The following is a 25,825-nucleotide window of genomic DNA, read 5'->3' on the forward strand; positions in this document are numbered from 1 at the left end:
CCATATCTCTCCCTACGCGCTAGCACACTACAACAATACACACTAAATAAATAAATGTGCTCGCCGGGATCCCGCGACCCTTCGCTCCGCGCCTAATCTGCTCCAAAATGTCCGTTTATTTTTCTATGTGAGCCGCTCTGCGTACAAAAAACGACGTACCGATCGACCGACCGTCCGTGCGAGCGAGACAAAAACGACCCACAGTCGCACCGAGCCGCCCCGCCCGCTGCGTACGATGCTCCCATTGGCCCGTGGCGCACGGCGCCCGCCGCCCGGCTTCGCCGTCCAATCACAGACCGTCTCGTTACTCGCGTCCCGCGCCCCGCGAGGCCCAAAATACCGACCTTTCACGAATGCCAACCCGATTCGATACGACCGAAAATGCCTTAGTTACTTCACGCGCGCACTGTTGACTGGTCGCTTTCGCTCGCTTCCAGCGAAAATACTATCGAGCCGTTCTCGTCGATACCGAATTCGTGTTCTCTGTTGACGCGAAATGTGCTACGCTCTACATCGCTAACCGCTACCGGCTGATCTAAACAGGTATATATTAAAATTTTATGCCAATTAACTCGTCTACATCATATAATATAGGTGGTGAAACTGGATTTTTCATATTTATCGTAATTCATAAGATAAACGAGTATTTGTGGAGCGGATGATCGAACGTAAAAGCGGTGTCCTCGTAATCAACGTAGGCCGTTCGAGCTGGCAACGTCGCGCGTAAATAATAGGGTAGGCGCTCGGTCTTTCTCTCGCAGCTGGCGCGGCGCGGCAACGTGGCGCGCGCTCGGCGTGTTGTTGTGCCTCCACCGCGCCGCGCCGCACCACACCGCGCCACACCGCGCCTCACCGCACCTCACCGCTCCTCGCCGCGCCGCCCGCGGGGATCACCGCGCGCCGCCACCGACTCGAGCGAGACGCATTCACTACGCTACGACACCGACTTTGCCGACGCAATATACCTACAATAACGAACACCACGACCAGTTCAATCACGATATTACTTTACATTTTGCGTTATAGGATTAGCTTCATTCTGTATCATACACTATGCTATACTAATAACTTATTTAAGCACTTATGTACTGAAACTATATACCATGTTATTTACTTAATTATGTAGTATATAGATTTGTTTACATACTTATTTTAACAGTAAAAATATTAATTTGACCGGTTCTAATTAGCCACTAATTAATACTATAGTAATTAAGCCGTAGAACGTAAGCGTGGGCGCTGAAAACACAAAACTGATGAAAATAAACGTTGTTTACAGAATATCGAGCGGGTGTTGTGTGACCGGTGGCTCACTCTATCGGGTGCGCGCGGAGTGTAGCGCGGCAGTGAAGGCGGGGTGCGCGGGCCGGGGACGCCTCCCCCTACTTCAGTTTCGGCCGTGACGTTGTGCTAGGAGGACGTGTTGCCGCGCGTTAGCGATAAGGATCGTTCACGCGCCAACTTTGAACACTAACAGTGCCGAGGAGTGTTGTTGTGACAGAGAATGTGTATTGGATTGCAGTGCCACACCGAACGGATGCAGTGATTGGATCATAATACCTGGATTGCAGTGTTTTTGGATTTGGATTTTGCATTTTTCTTTTCAATCAAACTGGGGATGCATAAGATGGAGCTCGGCGACAGCGTGTACGCCGCTGAGCGTATCATGAAGAAGAGAATTAGAAAGGTGAGCTTTAATATTTAGCAAATGAGTGCCGTAACAGATTCTAACCTTGCGAAACTTGCATGCGAGATCACATATCAGCCGGTGATTCGATTGGTGCGTTTTATTTGTAAACTACTCGTGTCGCAACACGGCCGATTGTTTTCGTTTGAACCAAGTTTCAAAACATGCTTATAAAATGCTTTATATAAAAATTTGGATCGTAATTTAGATTTTGTATATTAATCCTGGCATTGTGAGGTGGCAGCTGTACAGGAATGATCGCAAGGGTTTTGTGTTCCTTTTCACGCGTGTTTTTCGTGCTTATTATTATCAGGGCTCCCCTTACAAGGTTCACTGAGGCCGGGGCCCGCACTGAGAAACTGAATACTTCTTTATGAGTCCCCTTCTTGAGATTACATTAAGTTTTTGACAGTAAACAAGTTTGGAAGAGCCGTGTGAGGGGCAACCTTGTGGCATAAAGCTTTTTTTTTTCGCCGTAGTCTGACCTGGTTCCCCGTTGCTAACCTGATCCTTGTATTGATAACAATATATTACGAATTGGGTTCTTGGCATGAGGTTTTTGTTTGCTATTTCTGGAATCAATGAAGGGATTCTTTAGCAGTTGCCGATTTTGTAACGGGTCTAGAAGCAGGAAGTTATTTGATTAAATTATCACACGTTACGAATCTCGCTTCCTTGGTCGTTCAAGTCGGCGTAGAACATAAATTGATATTGCGTAGCAAAAACATGCATTTCTTAACAATAATATCGGCAATCTGTGTAATGAATCCCACCATTGTTCGATTAAACAACACCTGAGGACTGTAAAGGTAAGTGTTGCTGGTACTACGGCGAGTTCTACATGATATGAACAAGCAGGTGAGTGAACAGGGAAAGATTTGCCATCAGTTGACCCTTTTACTTGTTGACAACACACACTTTAGACTCGTCACAATAGAATTTCTATTGTAGGTGACACATATTATCGCGTTTACGGGTTTACCTTGTTATTCTAACCTATAGGCAACCCTGTACAATGTTGTAATCTGGAATTGTTGACTATATTTCGAGTTTAACTCGAATGCAATAGACGTAAACGTAACTTCTATTGTCATATCAAAAACTGGTTTGAATCATCAAGTTATTATGCCAAATGAAGTGCTCAAACTGGTGTTCAAATAAGACAGGAGAAGACTGTTGACTTAAGCAAATATTAAGAAAAAGAAGGGAATCCAACCTAAATAACCTGCCTACTACACTTTGCAAATAAAATCTTCTTTTCCCATAATTTGTTGTTAGTTTTTGGTTCATTACAAATTGCATTTACCTTAGAAGATGACCAAAAATACGAAGTTTATGGGGCATAAATATTATAAGTTATAACCTCAAAACCTAACACACTATCTCGAGACACGAGTCCCTAATATTCAAATAAGTCTGACGTCACTGTGTTTTGATGGAAGCAGTGACAAGTCAAGTCCTTTGTAATACATTGAAAGAGATGTTTTATTTGCGACGTAGGTAGGTACCTGATGGCACATCTTTTTCTTTGTATGACTTAACCAGAATGAATTCGAATTTCTAGAATTCTTGATAATTGCACCTTTTCTAATATATGGTGCAGACCGATATTTTCTATCGTAAGATAAAAACTTTATTCAAGGAGTCTATGTTTTCTTTAATGTTAATCAATCTTGTTCGTTCAAAAAACTTATTTGCTGATGTTATATTGGTCCTTGCTCAATTTTAAAATGGTTTTACATTAGAAACACAGAAGAAGCCTTAGTTTAAAATTGGTTCCTCATTGAGTAGTTTATTCTGGTTGAGTGATACACTATAGTTTTTAGTCTTTTTTATACTATAATGTCGATCAGGATTATTCGAAAATTTTACATAAAAGCAGCTCGGTTATCTATCCAGTTTTATAATTTGGTCCCTATACGGGAAAGCACTATGCTATTATGACTAGATCGCTAAATAGTGTGATTGATACTCTTCACGGAATATAAGTAGTTCATATTTGAAGGCTTATAACTTGAATGTGACGCTATAGATACTTCTAGTTTCCATTTGTTGGATCTGCAATTTACCTAGAACGTCTTATTCAAAGGGGCTTATCGAGCTTAGCAATTCACAGGAACTGACTTATTACAGAATGTAATTTCTGGGTATTGAACTTATTCGTAAAAAGAAGATCAGGAAGGCTCTCTGTACGCATTACTTTATCATAAAATTATAAGTATAACATTGCTGGTATCTAGAGACTTTACACGAAACTTCTAGATATATAGAAAATAATGAAAATTGACACACAGATAGCTAGTTTATGACCAGGATTAACAAACGAGACACTATTTTTACCATAGAAATCTTCACGAGGGCACAATCACAGAAATTGGTAGTTTTATTTTTAAAGGAGTACGGTAATGTTTTTGTTATTGTTCTTGTTTAAACGTCACTTGATCGCTGTTTTACAAACAACACGGGCACCCTCTTGATTATATGACAATACATTGTTTTTACTTTTGCTGTATCTATCTGTGTATCTAATCAGCCTACCACCCACTGTTGAGTATAGGCCTCCCCCTGATAGTACCACCTCCTTTGTTGCACTAGTGTCGGCTTTTTAATTCCTAGGCTCATATTGAAACTAACACAACTAAACCTACGCTCAACAGTGTTTTAAAAAACCAATAGTTGAAAGTGGATTTGGGCGTGTTTTCAAAATGAGCCAAAACGTGCGTTGAACGGCGATTTCCATTTTTGTGTGATGACCGAAAATATGTACAGTACACAATTACCCTAATCCTCAAGTTTGGATAGAAAAAAAAAACTTTGTTAAATAGAAATCATAGGTTTTTGCGGCCACCGGAATAAATGGATTAGGTTTCCTTGAAATCTTCGTTACTACTGCTTACAAGATCTCATTTTCACAATTTCTATAGACTGTTTGCTAATTTCTAATAATATATGAACTCGCGATTCTTCCCAAATTAACTTTTCTAATGCATTTATGCCTTAATTTTACCTCAAGAGTATTAACAAACGCCTTCATATCGATGTCTAGACCCCTAACCTGCAAGCAGCTTTTACCTTTCGACTTAAGTAATCTGGACAATCCTGGATTTATAATTTCATCACTCAAAGACTACGTAAAGCCCCTTTTAAACGTCTCGCTATCAAAATGTACTACACATTTTGATAGCTCTGCTTTGGCCTTAAGACCAACGTTATTGCATCAATTACGTAGGTCACAAAGATAGCTCTCTATTGCTCCACTCACGTAGCGCCATCAATCCCATACTGACCAAGCAATCAGATTTCTTTGTACCTAGATCTTCATGTCCATTACTGTCCATTGCGTCTAGTTCAAAAGACATTCCATCAAAGTTAGAATTACTTTGCTGAATTCTTATTATCATTTTATTACAAAGCATACACAAATAGGTTCTCATATCTTTTTTATACTGCAGTAATACTCAAAACATCATAATTATTTACAGTTAGCGAGTAGGTAGGTGCGTTATCGCAATTTATAATTCATCGGAGTACGAGAAGCACAAACAATTAGACAGTCACGGCCGCAATTTCCCTCCATTCCATTGCCAGCGATAGCTCTCTGCCGCCAAAAGTGGCCGAGCGCCGCGTGTCCGCTTCCTAGCGCCAGTGTCAGTTTTAGGAAACTACTTAATATCAAAACAAACTCAACCCAACACAAAATTCACTCTAACGTCATCAGAATAAAGACCCTTTTCGTTTACGGCTCATTTGCCTCGTTATCTGCCAGCGTGGTCTGACATAAATGTAACATCTTGGAACAAGCCATTGTACGTTCTATTCCTTGAAAATAAAGTGTAAATTCGATTAGCCGACCGGCGTAAACATAGAAACTCCTACAGAGCTCTGTGTCCCTGGTATCTCGGAGCGAACGCGCCAGTATTCGGCTTCGACCGAACAACCATCGAGCTGCGCATGCTCCCCGCCGTTTCGTTCGGCCAATCAGCGTCGAGCAGTATTCCGGCCGAGCAAAAGTAACGTTGTGTGTTACTGTGATACAAATTACTACGAAGTTTTTTTTATTATCAAGTAATTTCTAGTAGTTGCACTATTTACAAACTTATTTTCTTTCAAATTCTAGAATAATTTAATAGTTTGGTCAAGCGTCAACTCGATGGTTGCTTCGATTCTCACCCTGATGTTGTTAGCCAAATATCGGACGACATAGTTCGTGGGTTATTTGTTAGATGGCGCTATTTTGCAGTTATTGAAATAAAAACGAATATAGTACGTTTTTATAACAGTACTGCTATTTAACTTGATGCTGAGGGAGGCGATTTGTTTCCATGACGGGTGTTCCTTCAGTGGCTTTTGGACTTTCGGAAAACTTTAGCCGAACTTCATTCCATCTAGCATCTGCTTCAATGTGTCAAAGTGTAGTTAAGGTAAGAACAAAACGAAATAAATCAATAAAACAAGCTATTTTAAATGTTTCTTGGGGGACTGCCTAATTGTGAATTCTAACTTATAACGGTTTTCCCAAATTTTGTCCAAAAAAAGAGATTACGAGAGGCAAAAAAATAGGCCGTTATAGGGTCACGGGTAAGCGATAATAATTCGAAAGTCGTCCGAAGAGAACACTCGGAAGCGACACAAAGCGACCAAATTTTCTATAAATAATCGCTTCACAATGCTTCACCGTAATTTTATCCATCCCTGTATTGGAATGGTGTAAAAAACTGACGGGGGAACATCGAGAGCTGTAGAGTAGAAATATTTATTGAGCATTTCGGTCTTTTATTTAATTATTTGTGATAATGTGCGTTTAACTTTTTTATTTTTTATATATTTTATCATGTAAAACAAATTGCTCTATACATCGTTTCTTGTTCTTTCTGAAAAGTTCAGGAGAAAATAACAAAGTTTAGACCCAGAACTGGCAAATAAAATATGAGACAGTCACTTTGAAAGTCGAGGAAGGGTTTTTAATACCATTCTTAATTTGAGTTCAATTGCATTAGAGGACAATTTTAGGAGTAAACATAGTGTTAAAATCTTGAGATTGACCTGATATAGACGTTACCGACGTGAGCGGTTATAAAAATAAAGCTTCCTAACAGCGAACTTCTATTTGCAAGTTAAAAGTTTTAATTCAGTAAAAATTAAATTTGCAGTACAAAGTGTACTCGACGGACGGCTCTGTGATGCACCGACATAACTAGGGTCTTATGTACAAGCAGTAGGTACACGCCACCCCTCTTATAAAAACTTCTATGTGAAATTCTCCCCTATATTTAGAGAGCATAGTTAATCGCGCTCGGAATATTAAAGTAGTGAAGGGAAGCGTCATATGGGAGCTCCCGCAATTAAGCCGAGACTGCATTGTCTCGTGCATTCCGTTACACCGCAACCGAGTGAGAACTTGCCGTAACGATACTCGACTTGAAACTCGATGTTTTAAGCTTAATTTGTGGGTTTCTGTGGTTTATGATGCAGTTATGGTTCAAGACAGTCTCTTTTTATTTCACACGGTAAAAGAAAGTCTCGAAATGTTGTGGTGTGATGGCTGGGATGTTAAGTCGTAAAGATTGGACATTTCGTCCGCTAGATGGCTGTACTTACTCTATTTTTGGAAATCTTGCTTTTATACAACATACTGAGATTTTATAAACGTTTTAAAAATAAATTAAGTTGACTAAAATAACGGTCCAATATCTAAAATTAACGATCGATTATTAAAAATATAGTGCAGGGACAATAATCGATTTGGATTGTACAACTGTATCGCTTATCTTTGACATCGATCTACCGATGCTTCCGTCTGCTCTTACCGTTACAGGAGTCGTATAAAAAGTTGTTCCTTACTACTGGTTTTGGCTCTTATTTAATACGTTGACAATACCATTGTAAAGATCACGATTGTTGCAACTGTGATGTGAAATTGGATAGACAGACTTCCTAGTTTTTGGTAATCGTAGCCTAATTTACTGATATTTGTCATGGTTTTGTTCTACATTTGTACCAAGCATATGACTATTTGAACAGAAAAGATTGGTCTTGCGTAAATCTTTGTAGCCGGCAACACTGTCATTACACGTACTTCGTTATTTTTAAGCCACTTTAATGCTAATGCTTCCGCTACCAAATCTGCAATTTCTCCTTTACATTATTTTATAACCGGTTTTAGGATTTCAATGGGATTTTATCGAAACTAAAACGAATTTAAAAGATGTTGTTTTTATCAATACAACTGTATTGTCATAAGTCAATGTGCAGGGTCTTTTAGGAGACGCGTCGGCGCGCCGGCGCTTCGTCATTATAATAATGCGGCCGGCCCGCTCGTTATGCCCCACGCATTATTATGTAAATGCAACGAAATGGAAAGGAGCCGGGTTTTTGTGCACCGCTATCTGATTCAGATAAGGATGGTAATTAGAAGGACGTACAACGCAGGTGAGATGTTCCCACGTGTAATAATCGCTGTTTTCGTTAATTGCAGTAATAACATTCTCTTACTTTCTTTCTTGAGTAAGAATTTGCAAGTCATAAACCTTCAGAGCAATCTCAAACTTTAATTTGGTCAATGAATAAGGTGAAATCTTTAATCACACGACACTTTAATGACGAACAACACGTGCGTGTATTGTGTACCATAACAACAATATTTGCACATTGTTTAATGCGTTCAATAACAATGGAATGTAATCAGTTACGCGGATGTTATGAAGGGTAGGAGGTAGGGTCAGGCTATCACAAAATATTTGTAGTCTCCCCTTGGGCTGTGCGCCAGAAACACCCGCTCGTCAAGCCATTGTGTTTTTTTCTTATCTGTTCCCAACCCTTATCTCGTCCCGCCATGGGGTGTGATCTCCCTTAATTGAGTTATTACTGACGTATTTATTACGGGATTACTATAAATATCTGTTCGTTTTGCACCCTTTTTATTTTACGAGTGTTTCGTTTTCAATCCAGTTTAAGGTAGAGTAAGTGAATTAAGAATAAGTGTTGCATTTACGTTCCTAGGCTCATTAAAAAAAATGTTTTTCGTTCTAGCAGAAGTTACTATTGTAAAGTTCATCTACTATTGTCCCCATAACAAAATCATTTATTAACGTCATGTATCTATTAAACTAATGATTCCTTTCTGCACGTACGAAGTCGTGTAATTCTCCAAATTTCTTCTCACAAAGCTAACGAACGATGCCAGTGGGCAAATCACACATCCCCTACATACATCACAAGTGTTTGCTCTCCGACTTGCCACAAGTGGCGAGGGTTCGCTCACCCCTTGTCAAACGACCTGCTTACCTTGCTGCTATCCTGATCCTGTAATTTGTACAAATAGGATATTTTGGGGGACCCGTTTGATTGTTAGGTTCTGCTGAGCAGGTATTTATAAACTGCAGATGCCAGGGATAAACGTTTATAACTTGATTTTATTGTTTTGCGTTCTATATTAGCCAAGAAAACTCAAACGGCAGTCGATAAAATTAAAGTTGCTAAAGAGTGTAGTCAGCCTATTTAATTACTTATAAAAGGTGAATTTTAATTGTACACTTGAAGTAATAACCGTGAAGCAGCCGATGACATTCGGTACTTCACAAATACGTCGATTTAATTGTCTCAGAGTCGATGACCGTGCGACCGCTAGCGCAGTCTCCGCTCTCAACAACCGTTTTATTATACCGATATATTTTATACTACTGATTATGTACATCACGATATTCCCTCAGGAATTTCCATTAATTCTACGCGCGTGCATTCCGATAACCTTATGAAACTCAACACCCACGTGGCTCTACGTAACAGCTTATATCAGCAGTATATCGCATACCTAAATTGCACACGTTTAATCGTAATGGTATTGAAATACCATACTCCACAAATACCTAATTGCTTCTACGATAAATTGGAGTATAAATTGAAACACAAATCTATCAGAACAGCTCGTCGAGCACGACCGTAGTCACAACCGTAACTTATTCAATTTACACCTTCGAATAATATTATTATGATCATAGACAATGATATTAGTAAACACTGTAAATAAAATTTTCACATCAGACATCCGCATGGTAGCGCAGTCGCGAGCCGACTGCCGTCTGACGCCGGTCGCGTCGTTTCACCGGCCGGCAGACTTGCTTACCTTGTCTGACATATCAATTTTCTCTTCGCACACACAGCTCTGGTTTCAAACGTTCTCCTCAGCAGCTCTGCGCTCCTGGTATTTGAGTTACGAAAGAATACGCGCGATGCCGCGATACTGCGAAAATAAAAAAACCTCTATTTCCTCTCGACATTTTATTTTGGCCTTTGACTGTTATTAAATATTCGCGGCGGATAGACTTGTTTTCTTTATGGTTATTGTGGCATTGCTATCGTACGTTTTATAGTTTATTTATGTCACTCATGAAACTTTAACGTATATAACGTATGTATTTCACGAAACCGTAGTTTACACATAGATAGATTTATTCGTCTATTCAAAGTGAGTTTAGTAATTTGTTTAGCGGTGTCGATGTACGCATACAGAGAGGTTGGCACATGTTGGATGCGTGGCAAATGGACGCTGATGAGTACGTCACGTCCGGCTCCGCGGAGGTCCGTACGTGGTTGGAATAAACACGCGAAGTGTCTGGGGTGTGAACCTCGTCCAATTTAACCCGTTTGTGATGCTAAACGCGACTCGAGTTTGAGGCGACGACAAACTATCGAAGCTAATTGTTTTAGCGTTGAAGCGCTGTTTGTTTAATGACGTTATGTAACAAGAAGATAATAATTATTAATGTATCATGCTAATCATGTTACCGAGAAGTGTTCGAGGGTGTCGTCAAAGTATCTCATTAAAACTAAAGGAAACCGCCAGAATAATAAATTGATGGCGGACAGCCAAAAGCATACCTGTTGCATTTTCCACTTACAATCTTTGAGAACCCCGACAGCTTTGTAACGGCGAAGACAGATCGCAAGTTCCCGTACAAAATAGAAATATAAGTCAACAAATCATCTAGAAACGCGACTGAAAAATGAATCACGGTATCGTTACTGCGCCAATTGCCTGCGGCCCCGAGCCCCGGATTCATCCTGTCATTTTTGCACCCTCTTCCACCCTCTGTGCCCCCAGTCCCTCCGTCCTTTTAACGCTTCGAGATTCCCTCTACGAAATTAAATGGAGCGATTGAATTATACTCGAATTTACACCGTCAGGAGCTTTGATATTGGGCTTGTTATGCCTTGCTATGAACTCTGTACGTTTAGATATTGAATTTTAATGTTATCGAAGTGAGCAATGCCTTATCGTCAGTAATGTGCGATACTATTCGTGAAATAGGTGTGAAAGCGATCAGGTAATCAATACGGGCGAGGTTAAAGGGGACTGGCTTATTGATGACAGAAAATGTAGAAGCCTTATTTTCACTGCAGAACGTTAACTGTACACGATAACGTCTCGACACCTATTTTTTTTTAGCTTAACCACTCCTGCAAGTTTAGAGTGTAAAATCTTCATTTACCTAACAGCGTAGGAATTCTAACAACTACAGACTCTAGACAAGTATCAAACAGCAGCTATCTTTCACAGTTGTAATTGTTGCCATAAAGTGTTAGAAACAAGGGCCGGACAGGACCGAGGGCGGCAAGCGTAAGCGCTCCAAACTTCTACAGTTGCTTTGTAAACTTAGGTATGTTTCAAGTGCCTCTTTACTGTATGTTTATGTATTTTCTCACATATAAATATTGGCCATTCCGGTATAGACTCTACCGTAGAGTCCACTCAATATAAACCTCCACTTCAATTATCGCACCGCCCGTGAATTAATTATCGAGTCTTCATACACAGAATAATATTTATTGTATTGGGTTTAGACAAGTAGGTTGTAGTCAATGCTACCTATACTAATGATGCTAGTTTCTTCAAAAAACTAAACACTGTGAAGTGATATAAATGTATTTTTATGAAATTATTAATCGTTTCCCTGATATGTTCGATATAATAATCGGTTATTTATCGAAACACGGAATTAATGTCCGTCTCCTCTAAGCCATGCTTAGGTTAAGAAGGACAGCGATTAATGAGCGAGTGTCGGTCGTGCCCGCGCGCGTCACGCTTTCTGTGCCCCATAATGTGACGAGTTGAGTCGCGGCGACATGTCGAGCTTGCTCAGTCACGCGTCTGTATCTGTTATTATATAAACGGTACCTGGAAGATACACGTAATGTGGAACTAAGTACATTTAACCCATTAATGTTATCTGCTTCTGCGAGCCGCTGCTTTTCTCCCGGAATGAGATCCATCCAAATATCATAAAAGCTAATGTATTTTTTTTTTAGTAAATCTGCTCTTTTATATTGTTTCTATCCTACCCATTATTTGTTAGTTGTAAATTGGTAGAACCCGTCGTATTTCGTCTACAAAGTTCAAGGCACCGAGGTGCTTATTTGTCACCGCCACTAGTTTTATTCAATCTCACCCCAAGCTCCCGCGGCGATATTTAACTTTCCAATAAAACCCTTATCGTGGCTTTAAATTAACGTCTAGACGTATTGCAAAATTCGAGAATATTTTTAAATCATTGTCAACGCCTCCGTACCTAATACATTTTGTAAAAGTCCAATAAAGTTCATAGGAACTGAATTATTAATGGTTCATCTATACCGAATACATATTGTTATAATATATATTCTACGCTAATTGTTCTTTCCAATACTATAAAATACTTTTATGACTTAACCAATGACTTAAAACAAAATAGCAGAAGTTAATCATAAACGAAAAAATGAGATTATTTTTTATTTATATCAATGACAAGAAGCTAGTTACTGCAATAAAGGTACATTAGGTACGTTGTCTGCATTCCTCTGCCAAGAATCACCGGAGGAAAATACTCGGAATATTTGTAAGCGATCAACGTTCCTAACTACTTGTTCGACCTCCGAGCCCTTTAATATAAAACGTTGCGTACCTATTAGTGTGTCTACTTTATTTATAAGGTATTTTGCCCTTCATAAGAAGATAAAGTTATTTTATAAATATAATAATAAAAATATCTTTGTTTGCAAAAATGCAGTAAGGACTTATTCTTTGTTGCCGAAAACTCATATTTGAACCCTATAAATGAATGACTTACTGACAATTACACCACCACTTACTTACCCCTGGTTTCTGAGGTACAGTAGTTTATCTATTCAATAGCGTTTTATTTATATGAGTTTTAACGCTTTTTTAACCAGGGGTTAGTCAGTTAGTAGTTAGTAAGTCGGTCGGAGTAACATATTGTCGGGTATTAAAAACCTTCCAAAGTCTACTTGCTAAAGTTCCCGATACATACTTGATAACTTATCCAGAGGCGGCAAAGTTAAGTTTCAAACTGTCCTCCTTGGGACGTAGACAACTTGTGCGATAAATTGTTCCATTATCACAAACTACCGACGCTGAAGCTCATCTCGTGCAATTACCAAATAATTATGCTTCCATATAAAGTTAATTACATTATCAACATAGCGACATGATGAGAGAAACGATAATTACATCAGTAATTGCCTATGTTTATATCATAAGGGTGTATTTGACAACAGAATACCGGTCCAAAAATCGAATTGACATAGTTTTTACACCTACGCGTACTATACCTGTATACCCGTAGGTGTACGCAGCGATGTATGAATTACACCCACGTCTCGACGTTTTTTTGTTACATATAGAGACTGATTTATTGTCATCAATTTTAGACGCACAGTATCCAATTTTAGACACCTATTGCTTCTATTTCAACAAAAAAATTAATAACCCGGCATCGCTTCGAACCCTTATTTTAAACCAACATTTACTCCATATCAAAATTACTTCGCAAACTAAACCAAACAAACCCTTCTCTTTGCCCCGTGTCCGGGCAATTTGAGAGGATTCGTGTTTAAACGGGTGATCGGTCCCGGGCGACGTGGCTAACTGTGCTCGGAACATTAATCTAACCCCCTTCCTCCACCGACCCCTCGGGAACAAGGAGATAGCGGCCAAGTGAGCCCAAGTGTCGCGCCCACTCGCTCCACTCGCTTGCTGTTAAATGCACTTTGTCTTTAATGGCCTTATTAGAGAACTTAGCTCAACTTAGTTCGCCAATAAATTGCATTCAACTGAATCAGTGCAACTTTTTAAACTGCGATTTATCGAGTCGACAAGTTTTATAGAAGGGATTTTATAAAACGACGTTTCGTTTCTTACTCTTGACGGTACAATTGCGGTACCAATTAATTCTTTGTAATGTTATTTCGCAATGTATGTATACAGGTGCATCACAAATGTTCTTTTGACATGCTGTCGGTTGCATTGTCTGACTTAATTAACGTTAATTAAAATTGAAAGACACGTGCAACAAATATTAATATTTCTTAAGTCCGTTTAGCCGCTCCATCGCAGCTAAACCGAATAAATTTTCGCTGTGATAGATTACCCTCATATCCTAGGGGAGGACATGATCTATGTTTCACTAGAGCCGCGGGCAAAGCAAGTAATGTAACTACTATGAAGTGGCCTTACACAAGTCATATACGTTAAATAACTATTAACAGTTAAACAAATTCGTATAGTTGAAATATAAAAGTAATTAAACGCATATTAGAAGTTACAGAAAGGTTTCCGTTGTTCAACGAGGCCGATGTAACACGATGTTTCGAAAGGACGCACACAAATAAAAGCTCCAACTTTGATACGAAATATAAAATGTTTAAAATTCTAACGTCACATTGCAATCATTTCTATATGGCATATGAAATATTCGCTTTATCTTTTGATGAAACGAGTCGCAATTTTTAGTTCATATTACTTTATTGTTCGACTTTTATTCAAAGGTTTCATTGTTATTCTGTTATTTCCTAACTTTAGTACGTTATTGACACAATATTCGTAACTACTACATAACGTGTTTTATTAAATTATAATTCATTCATAAGGTACAACAAGGTCTAAAATTCTGTCTAAGCTCTTCCATGCATAGTGCAAACTGTGCTATTCAGGTCTCTTTTTCTGAATAAGTACTTTATATTAAACAAAGCCACCGGTTCAATTAAGTACAGCATCAAGGGCCCATCGTACAAAGAGAAGCAATGAAATGCAAAAATAATACAAAAACAAACATGATACTGAACAGCAAACAATCTAAAATTCTCGATCATTTTTATTCTGCCATTTTCTCTGAGTACACGCGTTATTGAGTGCAGACATCGGATGTACGGAGCGTGGACGACTCTGGCACGGTGCCAGCACGCTACCGACGCGATATATTGTACCTCTCCCCTACTACCAACCAGACTACACACTTTATTAAAAGACATTCATTCTTAACAACTTTTACTGCGATTTAGAAATGATTTTGGATATTATTTTTGTTAGGGGATAACAGCTTGCTTTTATTGAGATGACATGTGGAGATTGTGGAGCAATAATGTTATTACAATTTATTACCGCCAAGCGTTTTGATGTGGAATACTGGGAAAATTGAAAATACATCGTTCAATTCGTGGAATATATTATTGGAGCAGAAAATAACGTCTGCGTACTTACTTGATAAAACCATTTAAGTATTTAAACAATAAATAGTATCATCGCAAAGGTACTACCAGTTATGTTCACATCGCTTAACCAACTCTTAATCTTAAGTTTTCGCTCTTATTCACCCTATGTCGCCAGTAGTTAATTCAAGCAAAAACAACATAAGAAAAAGCTCAAAAAAAATGTCACGAGTATTAATATACAAGCTGACGCTGCTGCTGTATCGATTATTTGAAAAGAAGTCACAAAATAAAATGCATATCGAGAGGTAAAAACATAAACTAAAACAACACCCGCAACACTTTGTTCTTTTATAACAAAGATATTCAAACAGTTTCCACGAACCCGCTGCTGTCAAAAGGTTTTTCATTTCCTATATTATAAACCCTGTGACGGCCACTATGGCAAATGAAATTCGGAGAAAAGTGTCGTGAAAAATACGAAATCATAAAAGTGATGTTAGTTTTCCACCTTACTCTAACTGGCTGAATTTACGATGTGTCTTTTTGATATTTTTGATTTTTGAAAAGATGAATATTGTTGTGTAATTGTGCAATTATTACAATATTTGAGTAAGTACGCGAAAAACCAAGTTGTCAAAAAACAGTGGTGTTTGAAGAACAATAAAGACGCAGGTTCTTCGCTGTTCTCAGCCTGGCCACTCCCAGAAATTGCTTTTACGTCTAAAAAAGGTGCTAAAATGATTTGCGTACTTCGTGGAATTGCATTGGATAGCATAATTGTTTTGCTTTTCAACATATAACCAACAGCTAAGTCTTCTAGTTTTGTTCCTAAAACAAAATACATTTGTTAAAACTTCGCACATTTCCCCGAAACGTTTATTCTTTTAAAAAAGTCATTTTATTTTCGTTGTATCCTCGTTTGGCAAAGTGAAACGCTACAGGTCCGGATGTTCTAGGAAAGGTTCACGTTTTACTGTAGAGAACTAAAAGCGTAATTTACGTGGGTTGTTCTACGCAACGTCAAAGCATTCTGACATTTGAATATGCCGTGTATATTGTTAGTCTCTGAAAACGGCTAGATTTTAAACGAACGTACCTACTACATAATGTGTGTGTTTTATTGCACCAAATTTACAAGCTCTATCCGGTCAGAAACCTCAAATTTCGCGCTTCTCGGGGATCTCACACTAGAGTCCTTAACAAAACCGCAAACTAACGCCAAAAGCCGACTATATTTTTAATCGTCTAATTATGCTCTACTCACCTAACTTAACGGGAATAATCACATGCACTCCGCTATTCTGAAATGAAAACTTTAAACATACAGTATTCTGAAACGTGAACGGGTATGCTATATGTATACAAAGTGCGGTAGTTTTAATTACTCTCTCGCAGAATATTGTAAAGGCCAGTTCTCATTTGTGTCGAATTCCGTGAATCGCACTCTGGCTTGCCTGGTATCGGACGGGAATGTAATCAAACCGTGTCAAGGACAGGCCAGCACAGGTCAGCTTGCACTAAACTACCTGTATATCATATTGAAATTTCATTTTGTTATGACGGACATCCGATAATTGCTTCAATTTGATTCGGAAGCATCACACTCCCGCCTGAAAAACTTGATTGTGTTATCTTCCGCACGAAGTAGCAGGCTTATTAGGTATAATATAAGAATTTATTCATTACATTTTAACACAATAAAGAACACTGGTCAGATTTATAGTCCAATAAGTTTGTAAAGAGCCGCGAAGTTGCTGTGGAACTCCACATCAGTGATGCCTAGGCATATGCAGTTGACGGTGGCCTGTTTGATCCTGCTACATTTTTTGGAAATACATAGATAGAACTGTTAGGTACCTAATGTTTATTGTGACTTGTATATTAGTATAAACTAAGTTGTCGGACTGCATTAAAAGATATTGTTTTCATTCGTTATCGCAGATACAGCGCAGTGTGTAGCGATTCAGCGTGTTTGCTAGTGTATTTCTATCAGGCGTTTTGATACACATTGTCTCGGTATTGCCATTCTCCGTATTCGTTATGGTCTTTGTGGATTATATTTCCAGCCATTCTATTATTGTGAATGTTTCTGTATGGAAACGCAACAATATTTTGTTACTATTTGCGGTGTTACTCATGAATGTAGTAGATAGAAAGCAATGTTTGATGCATTACAATTCTATGTAGACGTATAATAATAAAAGTAGGCGTTTTATCGTAGGTGTTACCTATCTGTTCTGGTTCACATAAAACTGTTTCTGATGATATCGTGAGTTCAAAATTATTTCACTCTTATTCTCTCCCTCGTTAAAACCGTCAACTACAGTGTCAACAAGTGTGATGATCGTTAACGCTTCAAAAATATTTCACTCGCATAAACATCAGCTCGACATTGACTCTGTGACATGTAACTAAACCTCAAATCTATTTGAAATACCACAGCGATCGCTGTACAGAGTAGACAGGCTATTTGGTCAATCAAATCCACAGCGCGCAAACCGTTTCCGTAGTTTTCAAACTATTTTCGGCGGACTTTTTGAGAGTCGCGGTTGAACTGCATAGCACCCGCTTTTTTTGCTTTCTATTTGACATGTATAGTACAATCCGTACAAAATGCAATTTTTGCTTTGACTTTGTCGGTGCTCTCAATGTACAAATTACATTTTTCCACAAACCAATGCATAATGAACCAATATACCCACTTGACCTATGCAGCTCGCGGCTTAAATGATTTATATTCAGACACAATCACTGATTCATTTGAATATGCGGGCACCTAATTTGTGCTCGCACCGATGTAATTACATGCCTTATTTATTATGTGTAGCGTGTACCGAACCTTTTATTAAATAGCCTTATGAAGCCGAGCAATTTTAAATGTTGTAGTAATTTCATACGCTTTAATTTTGGTGCAGTAAAGTGGCGCTCTTCTTGCTACGAAAAATATGCTGCAGACACGGACAAAGTAAAAAAGCTGTCCGAATTTACGGAAATGGAAGGAATATTCTTAAACTTTGTTAACTTGTTTCGTGCAAAGTTTTACCTTAAAACCATTAATGCTATCGAATCGACTCTAGAAAACGCGCGCCAATTTCTCTAAATCTAAAAAAAACGTTCATTTGAACACAATGTAATTTTACCTAATGATACATACGGGTACGAGTTTTCTTACTTACATATTGTTCTAGCTTGCAGATTTATGAAAGCTACAGAAATCATATTTTCAATATTCATAATTTTAAACAAGATAATCCTTACGAATGTATAAAATAGTGCTCTTTATTTAACATCGCTTTCATTTAGGTTTCCATTGAAATGTTATCTGTATCGGACGCGGTTTTAATTATGTTGCTAGCTTTCGATATCCGATTGAATAGTTTTTACATTAAACTTTTACCCCCCTTCAATCTCGCAGTGCTCTAAAGCTTCCGATGTTATTATGAGTATCAGTGGTTTACTTAGTTAGGTATTTTATCTTTACATAATTTAGGTTCAACCAGTAATTTTCTCCGTTTCTAAATTCTAGTTTTATGAGTTCGGATGGCTAATCTCTGATACAAAACATCGGTTGTATGACTTACGTACATAAAGTTCGTTATTTTGCATTCCTACGTATGATAAAGACTACGGAACATCTTAACACGATTGAAAATTAAAAAGCGGGGCAGAATTCTCTTAATACACTTGCTTAAAATTATTTTCATTTCATGTTTCAACATAAAATACGAAGCGAAAATTAGATCAGCACTTTACAAACTCTGTAAAATTAACAGCAATTTGCACTAAAACTTAAATTTCTTATATTTCTCGCCGGATTAAGCGAAAATGCTAGATTGGTATTTATAAATGAATGCTGGAAAATTGTATGTCATGTTGCATTTAGTAAGTAGATAAAGTAACGTTAAGACGTGCTATACGGTTTATGCTGGTTTGTTAGTTTTTAGACTTAGGAGTCTACTCACATGCTAAGAATCTCACACATGAGTGAGTTAACTACGGACCTTTATTTTCAATGGAAGTTTCACTCGGTGAATGTGTGAGTTTACTACTCATACATTTTAGAGGTGGTTGAATCACCTGATTAATAATAATTAACTTGAACATAACGTTTTATTTCTTATTATCATCAAATATCATTGCGACATATAAAAACATAATTTAACATAATAACAATAAAATAAATTGCACAGTCGGCTGCAAATTTGCTAATTATTTAAGTTTAATTTAATCAAGTACTTCATCAAAATATTGTTAAAAATAAAAGTCACATTATTATTTATTTACTTAGTAGATAACATGGAAACATCAAGTATACATATAGAAAGTATATACCAAAATTAAATAAGTATAAAAAATAATAACGACATGTTCCTGTAATAAATTACAGTATAGTGGGTAATCCGAGAAATCTTTTTATATTTTGAATGTAGGTGAATCATAAAACTTTAGCACCTATTCACTTATTATTTGCGGTTATGTTTGCGGAAGTGTGTAAATAATTATAAATTATAGTGTCTTATTATAGTGTGTAATCATATTTACTGTTTGTTTATGTCCGAAAAGTTAAAGAAAGTTTAAAGTTATCGAATATGCAATCCGGGAGTTAATCGATTCTGAAATTTCGATAGGACACTGCATTGAAAAACTGAAAAGATAAAATCGTCCTTTTAATTTTAACAATAATTTGATGAAGTACTTGATTAAATTAAACTTAAATAATTAGCAAATTTGCAGCCGACTGTGCAATTTATTTTATTGTTATTATGTTAAATTATGTTTTTATATGTCGCAATGATATTTGATGATAATAAGAAATAAAACGTTATGTTCAAGTTAATTATTATTAATCAGGTGATTCAACCACCTCTAAAATGTATGAGTAGTAAACTCACACATTCACCGAGTGAAACTTCCATTGAAAATAAAGGTCCGTAGTTAACTCACTCATGTGTGAGATTCTTAGCATGTGAGTAGACTCCTAAGTCAGTTTTTAATGTAAATAATTGATTGGGACGCGTTTCTTGATTTCTGTGTTAATCGCGCTAACTTTTGAGCCGATTTCGATGCTGTTTGCGTTGATAGAAACTGCAGCTCATGGGAAATATTTTCGTGTATTGAAAATTGCGGTAATTGTTATGGACAAATTGTCATCGTACCTTTCTGGAGCGGCTCGCTAGAATATAAGTATAACATTGGTTTGATTGATTTTTGTCACTTGAAAAGTTGTGACGTTTTTCCAAGTCATGTCTTGGTAAATTGTAGAAATTGCAGTAGGTAACCCAAATATTTTTGAAATCTAAGACCATAGGATAATTTATTTCTAAATTATTAATATGACGTTGTTATTGTTTTTCTTTCACACATCTCTTTGATCTCTCTCGCTTCGATCACCGTAAGCGCTCGATCCATCTTTACTTCTCAACCAATCTGCCCTTTAAGCTATCGGAAACGTGAATACAGTGGGTGATATATTGAAGCACTGATCCAATAATGTTCGAACTGATTTATACCCGTCACGATCAAAGCCGTTTAGTTTGATCTAGCCAACTTGTCATACGATCATAGGTGCATCAATCACTCTTCACACACGCCATCAATCAGTTCCATCAACACCATCGATCCTACACCTGTATGGGATTAACGTTAATTATTCTCGATAATTGCCACCGGCTTCCGACCCGCGCTAATTGGCGTCTCTGCTTCCGAGACGCGGTCCGCCCATGGCGCGATTAATACCATCGGAACGACCACCATAACGCAACCAACTAAGCATACAAAAATGAACCTTATCGTACTGGTTTAAGGGCCATGTTAGCGATATAGGTAATGTGGTAGGTCGGTTCATGCAAGCGGGGGTGGAGTGCGACGAAGCGGGGGTGATGTGGCTCTCCCCCTCGCCCCGCCTGCCCCGCCCGCCCCGCGCGCCGTCCAATCGCCGCTCGACAGCCGTACGACCTCACCTTGCCCACACGTCCCAGCGGATCCTTTTTTTTTCTATTTTATTTTTAAATGATAATGTCTTTGTTTGGTTTCTGACTTTGTAATCTGAATTGAATGTCTCGGTTTATTGGTATTAGTGAATACAACAGTCGCCTTTGTTTTTCGTTTTTGTATTTTTTTGGTGTGGTGTAAGAAAGGGACTTGTCTTTTTTACGGTCGATATTTTTTTTAATTAACAACGTTTTTAGGGATTCATACTTGTAATTTTTTTTTGGAATCATTTAATAGAATTCCGAGTTACCTGCCATTTGTTACTCTGCTATTGTGTCAAACTCAACAGTTGACAGTTAAACTTACTGAATATTTTCGTAATTTTATTAAACCAACTAATCGAGCCATGTAATTGAGTTTTCTCAATAATAATAATTCAACGTTATGGGATAATATTGAATCATAAACGCCAATAACATCAATAAAAATATTCGCTTCAAACGGACGTCGTAGCAAGGTTAGCGCTTGCAGACCAATTTTCACTCACCCTCCGCCTGTAAAACCAATAAGACGCGAGGGTCTCAAATCCCCGCTTCAATGGTGAAACGCCCTAAACGACAAATATTACAAACGACTTTATACCCTATTGTAAATAGGTTTAGGAGAGTTTTGAAATGGCAAGTTTAATCAAATTAAGTGTCAAAGGTAAAAGGCTCGTAATAAAATATGCTATTTCATATTGGGGAATGTCCTCGGTGCGGTGTTACGACTTCGCCACAGATGTTTTTAGTTGATCGCATTATATTGAGAAATGACTTAACCCTTGGAAAGGTTTTATTATTATAAAAAATTCTTTTTCGTTTACTTTTTCTTTTCGTTTTGAAAAATTGGAAATAACTGTAGGTACGAAGATTTTTTTATTATAAAATAGGGACTTAGTAAAAAATTAACTTAGTTATTGACTTATCTTAACAAACTACCTAAACGGTTGTCTCTTCTCGTATTTCCATTTGTCTCTTGTATTGAGGATGAGGAGGAAGATTTGATACTAGCTGAAGCACATAAATATTTCATAAATTTCATTTCTATCGAAAAAAATGGCTTTTGCAGTTAGGGGATACATGTTCTGAAAACTACCATCAAATAAGTATCTAGACATCAATTACTTTGCTTTAAGAACCATGCCGTTTTCGCCTCCCCATGAACAATGTCGTTCATTTCCTTTAGGGACGACACCCTAAGCCGTCACGTTATCGATACTGTGGACAAGACCTTCTTTTAGAAAATTACAGTATCGATAAAAGAATTACTAATGAATTTCTACCTAATGCTTGCTAACGCAGATCGATAAGTTCTTTAGCAGTTCTATAACAAAATTTTGTAGTAGTTACCAAGTCATGCCACTTGCCAGTCTTTCTGTCTTTTCTTCAGAAAAAAAAAACAAAAGGTGGACGCTTAGATTAATGTGCCTATTTGATCGCAATCACATGGCCCAACGAGAACCAATCAATTAGCCACAATGTTCGATAGCTCTATGAATATTTAATGATGTAATTAATTTCAAACAATTAGGCAGGTTGCACCGAGCTGCTTTCATTAGGGAACTTAATGACGACATTTATTTATTAAATGCCAACCAACTTAATTGTAAGTGACCACATATTTTGAGGTCAGTGGAATGTGTTTATGCACGCTTAGATAGATGCATGCCTTCAGCCTTGTCTTGTCTGTGCACGACTCCTGTTTGTTGTTTGTTACTTAATAAGCTAATTATTATACTTGCAATGTCCTTGGGTGTAGTGCGAAGTGTATGTTTGTATGTGTGTATATGGGCAGTGGGTAGGCAGTGCGTGCACCAGTAACGGTGCTCGTGTGCTCCGTGCAGTAAGGGCGCGCTCTGATCGCGACAGCTGGCGCCGGCAGGTGCGCGCACACTCGCAAACACAACAACAAGCACACAATATATCCACGGCTTTTTTATTTATTACTACTTTACCTGCCATACTTGTCAACACTATTCCACGCCGTCGATATTTTCAATAACTTCCCCGCAGGCCTATTAATTGGACGTTGAACGTTGCGTTGCACCTAAATATCCGTTTTCGCCTGTAATTTTATCATCGCATAAAATCTGCAAGGCTATGTGCAACCCTCCGCGCCCGTGCACGCCACCGGCAGTCGCGCCACGTCAGCGCACCGACCCGCACGTACATGGATACAACGTTTCTAACCGACGTGCTCTCTCTTTACAGAACAAGGTGGAGTACTACGTGAAATGGAAAGGCTGGAAGCCGAAGCACAACACGTGGGAGCCGGAGGAGAACATCCTCGACCATCGGCTCATCGACAGCTTCGAGCGCGGCGAGGAAGCGAGGAGGCAGGGGCGCAAGCGCGAGCGCGAGCACTCTCCCGTGGAGCGCGCGCGCAGCGGCTCCGAGGAGCGCCACCCACCGCCCGGCAAGCGCAAGGCCGAGGTGTTGTCGCGCGAGTCCGGCAAGATTGGAGTTACTATCACCATGAGCCCGCCCGCCAAGCGTCACGACCGTGCCGACCGTCCTGACCGCGCCGAGCGCCCTGATCGCGCTGAGCGCACTGACCGCCCCGATCCTGCCAAAGTAAACGGCACACGCACCCCGGTGATACCGCAGTCTCAGCCTCCTCCATCGGCCGCGCCGCCTGGAGGTGCAGCTGCACCCGCTTCACCTGCCGCTGAAGCAGCCGCACCTCGCACTGGTCCGCGACGAGCGCCTACTTCCCCTGAGGAGGCTGATGCTCATACCCCACCTGAACGGGAGAGACGAACAGACACCCAACCCGCCGCAACAGCGCCGGCGGAACCGAAGGGCGCCCAACCCCCGCCTCCAGCACCCCAGCCCGAGGACGAAGACTCGTGGGGTGAAGCTCCTCTTGCGGTAGCACCTCCTCCACCGCCACCAGCGCCTGCTCCGCGACGTAATGCCGCCTACTGGATGGCGCGCTCCCCTGTCGCTGACCAGATCTTTATTACGGACGTGACCGTCAACTTACAAACAGTCACGATACGCGAGTGCCGCACCGAGAAAGGTTTTTTCAGATCTCGCGAGCCCCGGCCGCTAGACGTCACGTAAACAATGCTCACTAGTGACGAGCTAGGTCGAACTTTGTACAGTCAGTAGGTAGCTAGTATCTATTTAATTAGTTACTACGATTGTTATACCTGAGTGAAGAAGTGGAATGTGAAGTTCTCAGTAGGCCTAATGTATCTGGACTATAGTGTAGTGCACATCTGTCTACTTGCTTTGGGGTTGTTAACATCCGAAAATCAGTAGATAGTTAATATTATATTGAAAAGTAGAGAGCTGTTATCATCGCGAGTTGGTAATAATATCTGTGTATGTAGAGTTTCCACAAATACTCTGTAACCTTTGAGACACATTATAATTATAAGAAATTGAATTATAACGACCACCAGATGTAACAAAAAATAGACAAATTGTTGTCAATTGTTGAAAATAGAGACTCTATATTTTATATGTTGAATTTATTGATATCTGGGTGTACCTCCGAATAGATATATTATGCTGTCATATTATAATGTAATAAAATAGAATTAATATTACTGTATCCTCATTATGCTAAAACTTTACAATATTACCCAGTGAATAATTTTCAATGAATTGTTTGATACAAAGAATCTCTGAGTTAACGATTTTGTGATTGGGCAACACAACTTGGTGAACAGATTTATTAATTTATGTAACTTAATATTCCTTAGTTTTGTTTTATTTTTATTGTTGTTGTTATTTATATGTAAACTTGGTATCATGTTAATTTCTCACACATTGCTACTAGTGACCCAAACTAATCATTTATATTGTAATTACACACATCATGGCAATATGTACATAATCTGAAAAATTATGTTCCAGTAGGTGTAAGATATGTTTATGTACAACATAAGTTACACCTACTGCTATGTACCATAACTTTAATCAGTAACTGGCAATAGAACCTTGGTACTTGTGTTTATTGAGTGACTGTTAGTTTATGAAATGAACTGATTGTTTCCCTGTATGTTTTCACTACAGTGCTAATAAGTTATTTTTAATATATTTAATTTTAAGATCACATGATTCCGAACGCTTTTGTGTTCCTTTTAATTGTTATTTGGTTCCTTTAATAATTAAATAATAATAATTATTGTCCTAAATGGATGTGGATGGAGTCTCCTATTATTTGAGTTAATGTATATTTTACTTAATGCATTTGTCAGCGGAAATGGTTTATGTAAATATTGTAAATATAATTTTAGAGCACTTGTTTTATAATGTGATAGTCTTCTTACATGATAGTCTGTAAATAAATGAGAATGAATTAGATATTGACTTTTATTGAACACTAAAACTCGACAATCGTTCCTCTGCTAGTACCTAAAGCTATGGGATGACAATTGATTGATGAGACATTCGATCACTCTCTTATGTGTTCCTTCTCTCTTCATTTTTTTTTATTTTTACCCCTTAACTGTCCCACTGCAGGGCAAGGGTCTCCTCCCAAACGAGGGATGATCTCTTTATCATGATAACGGTTATTTTCCGAAGCTCTTCTATAGTGCAGGCTCAACTATAACAACAGAGCTTCGCATATGAACCGCTTTGATAAGCGCGAAAGTGCATTTCCCAAGAGATAGCGCCACTGCAACATCCTGCTTCTACTAGTTTATTTGTCGCTTTGAGTTTTACGTCA

The 25,825-nt window shown here is 38.5% G+C and overlaps 1 protein-coding gene across 1 annotated transcript; it reads left to right on the plus strand.

Moving 5' to 3' along the window:
* The first annotated feature begins 384 nt into the window (after window positions 1-384).
* On the plus strand, window positions 385-25,458 carry Pc (chromodomain protein polycomb). The gene is made up of 3 exons (XM_076113235.1): window positions 385-543; window positions 1,280-1,687; window positions 23,353-25,458. Exons 2-3 carry the CDS (start codon window positions 1,619-1,621, stop codon window positions 24,205-24,207), a joined length of 924 nt encoding a protein of 307 aa, XP_075969350.1. The 5' UTR covers window positions 385-543; window positions 1,280-1,618; the 3' UTR covers window positions 24,208-25,458.
* Window positions 25,459-25,825: the final 367 nt, after the last annotated feature.

This window comes from Anticarsia gemmatalis, chromosome 4, assembly GCF_050436995.1.
Source record: "Anticarsia gemmatalis isolate Benzon Research Colony breed Stoneville strain chromosome 4, ilAntGemm2 primary, whole genome shotgun sequence".
Classification (NCBI taxonomy): Eukaryota; Metazoa; Arthropoda; class Insecta; order Lepidoptera; family Erebidae; genus Anticarsia; species Anticarsia gemmatalis.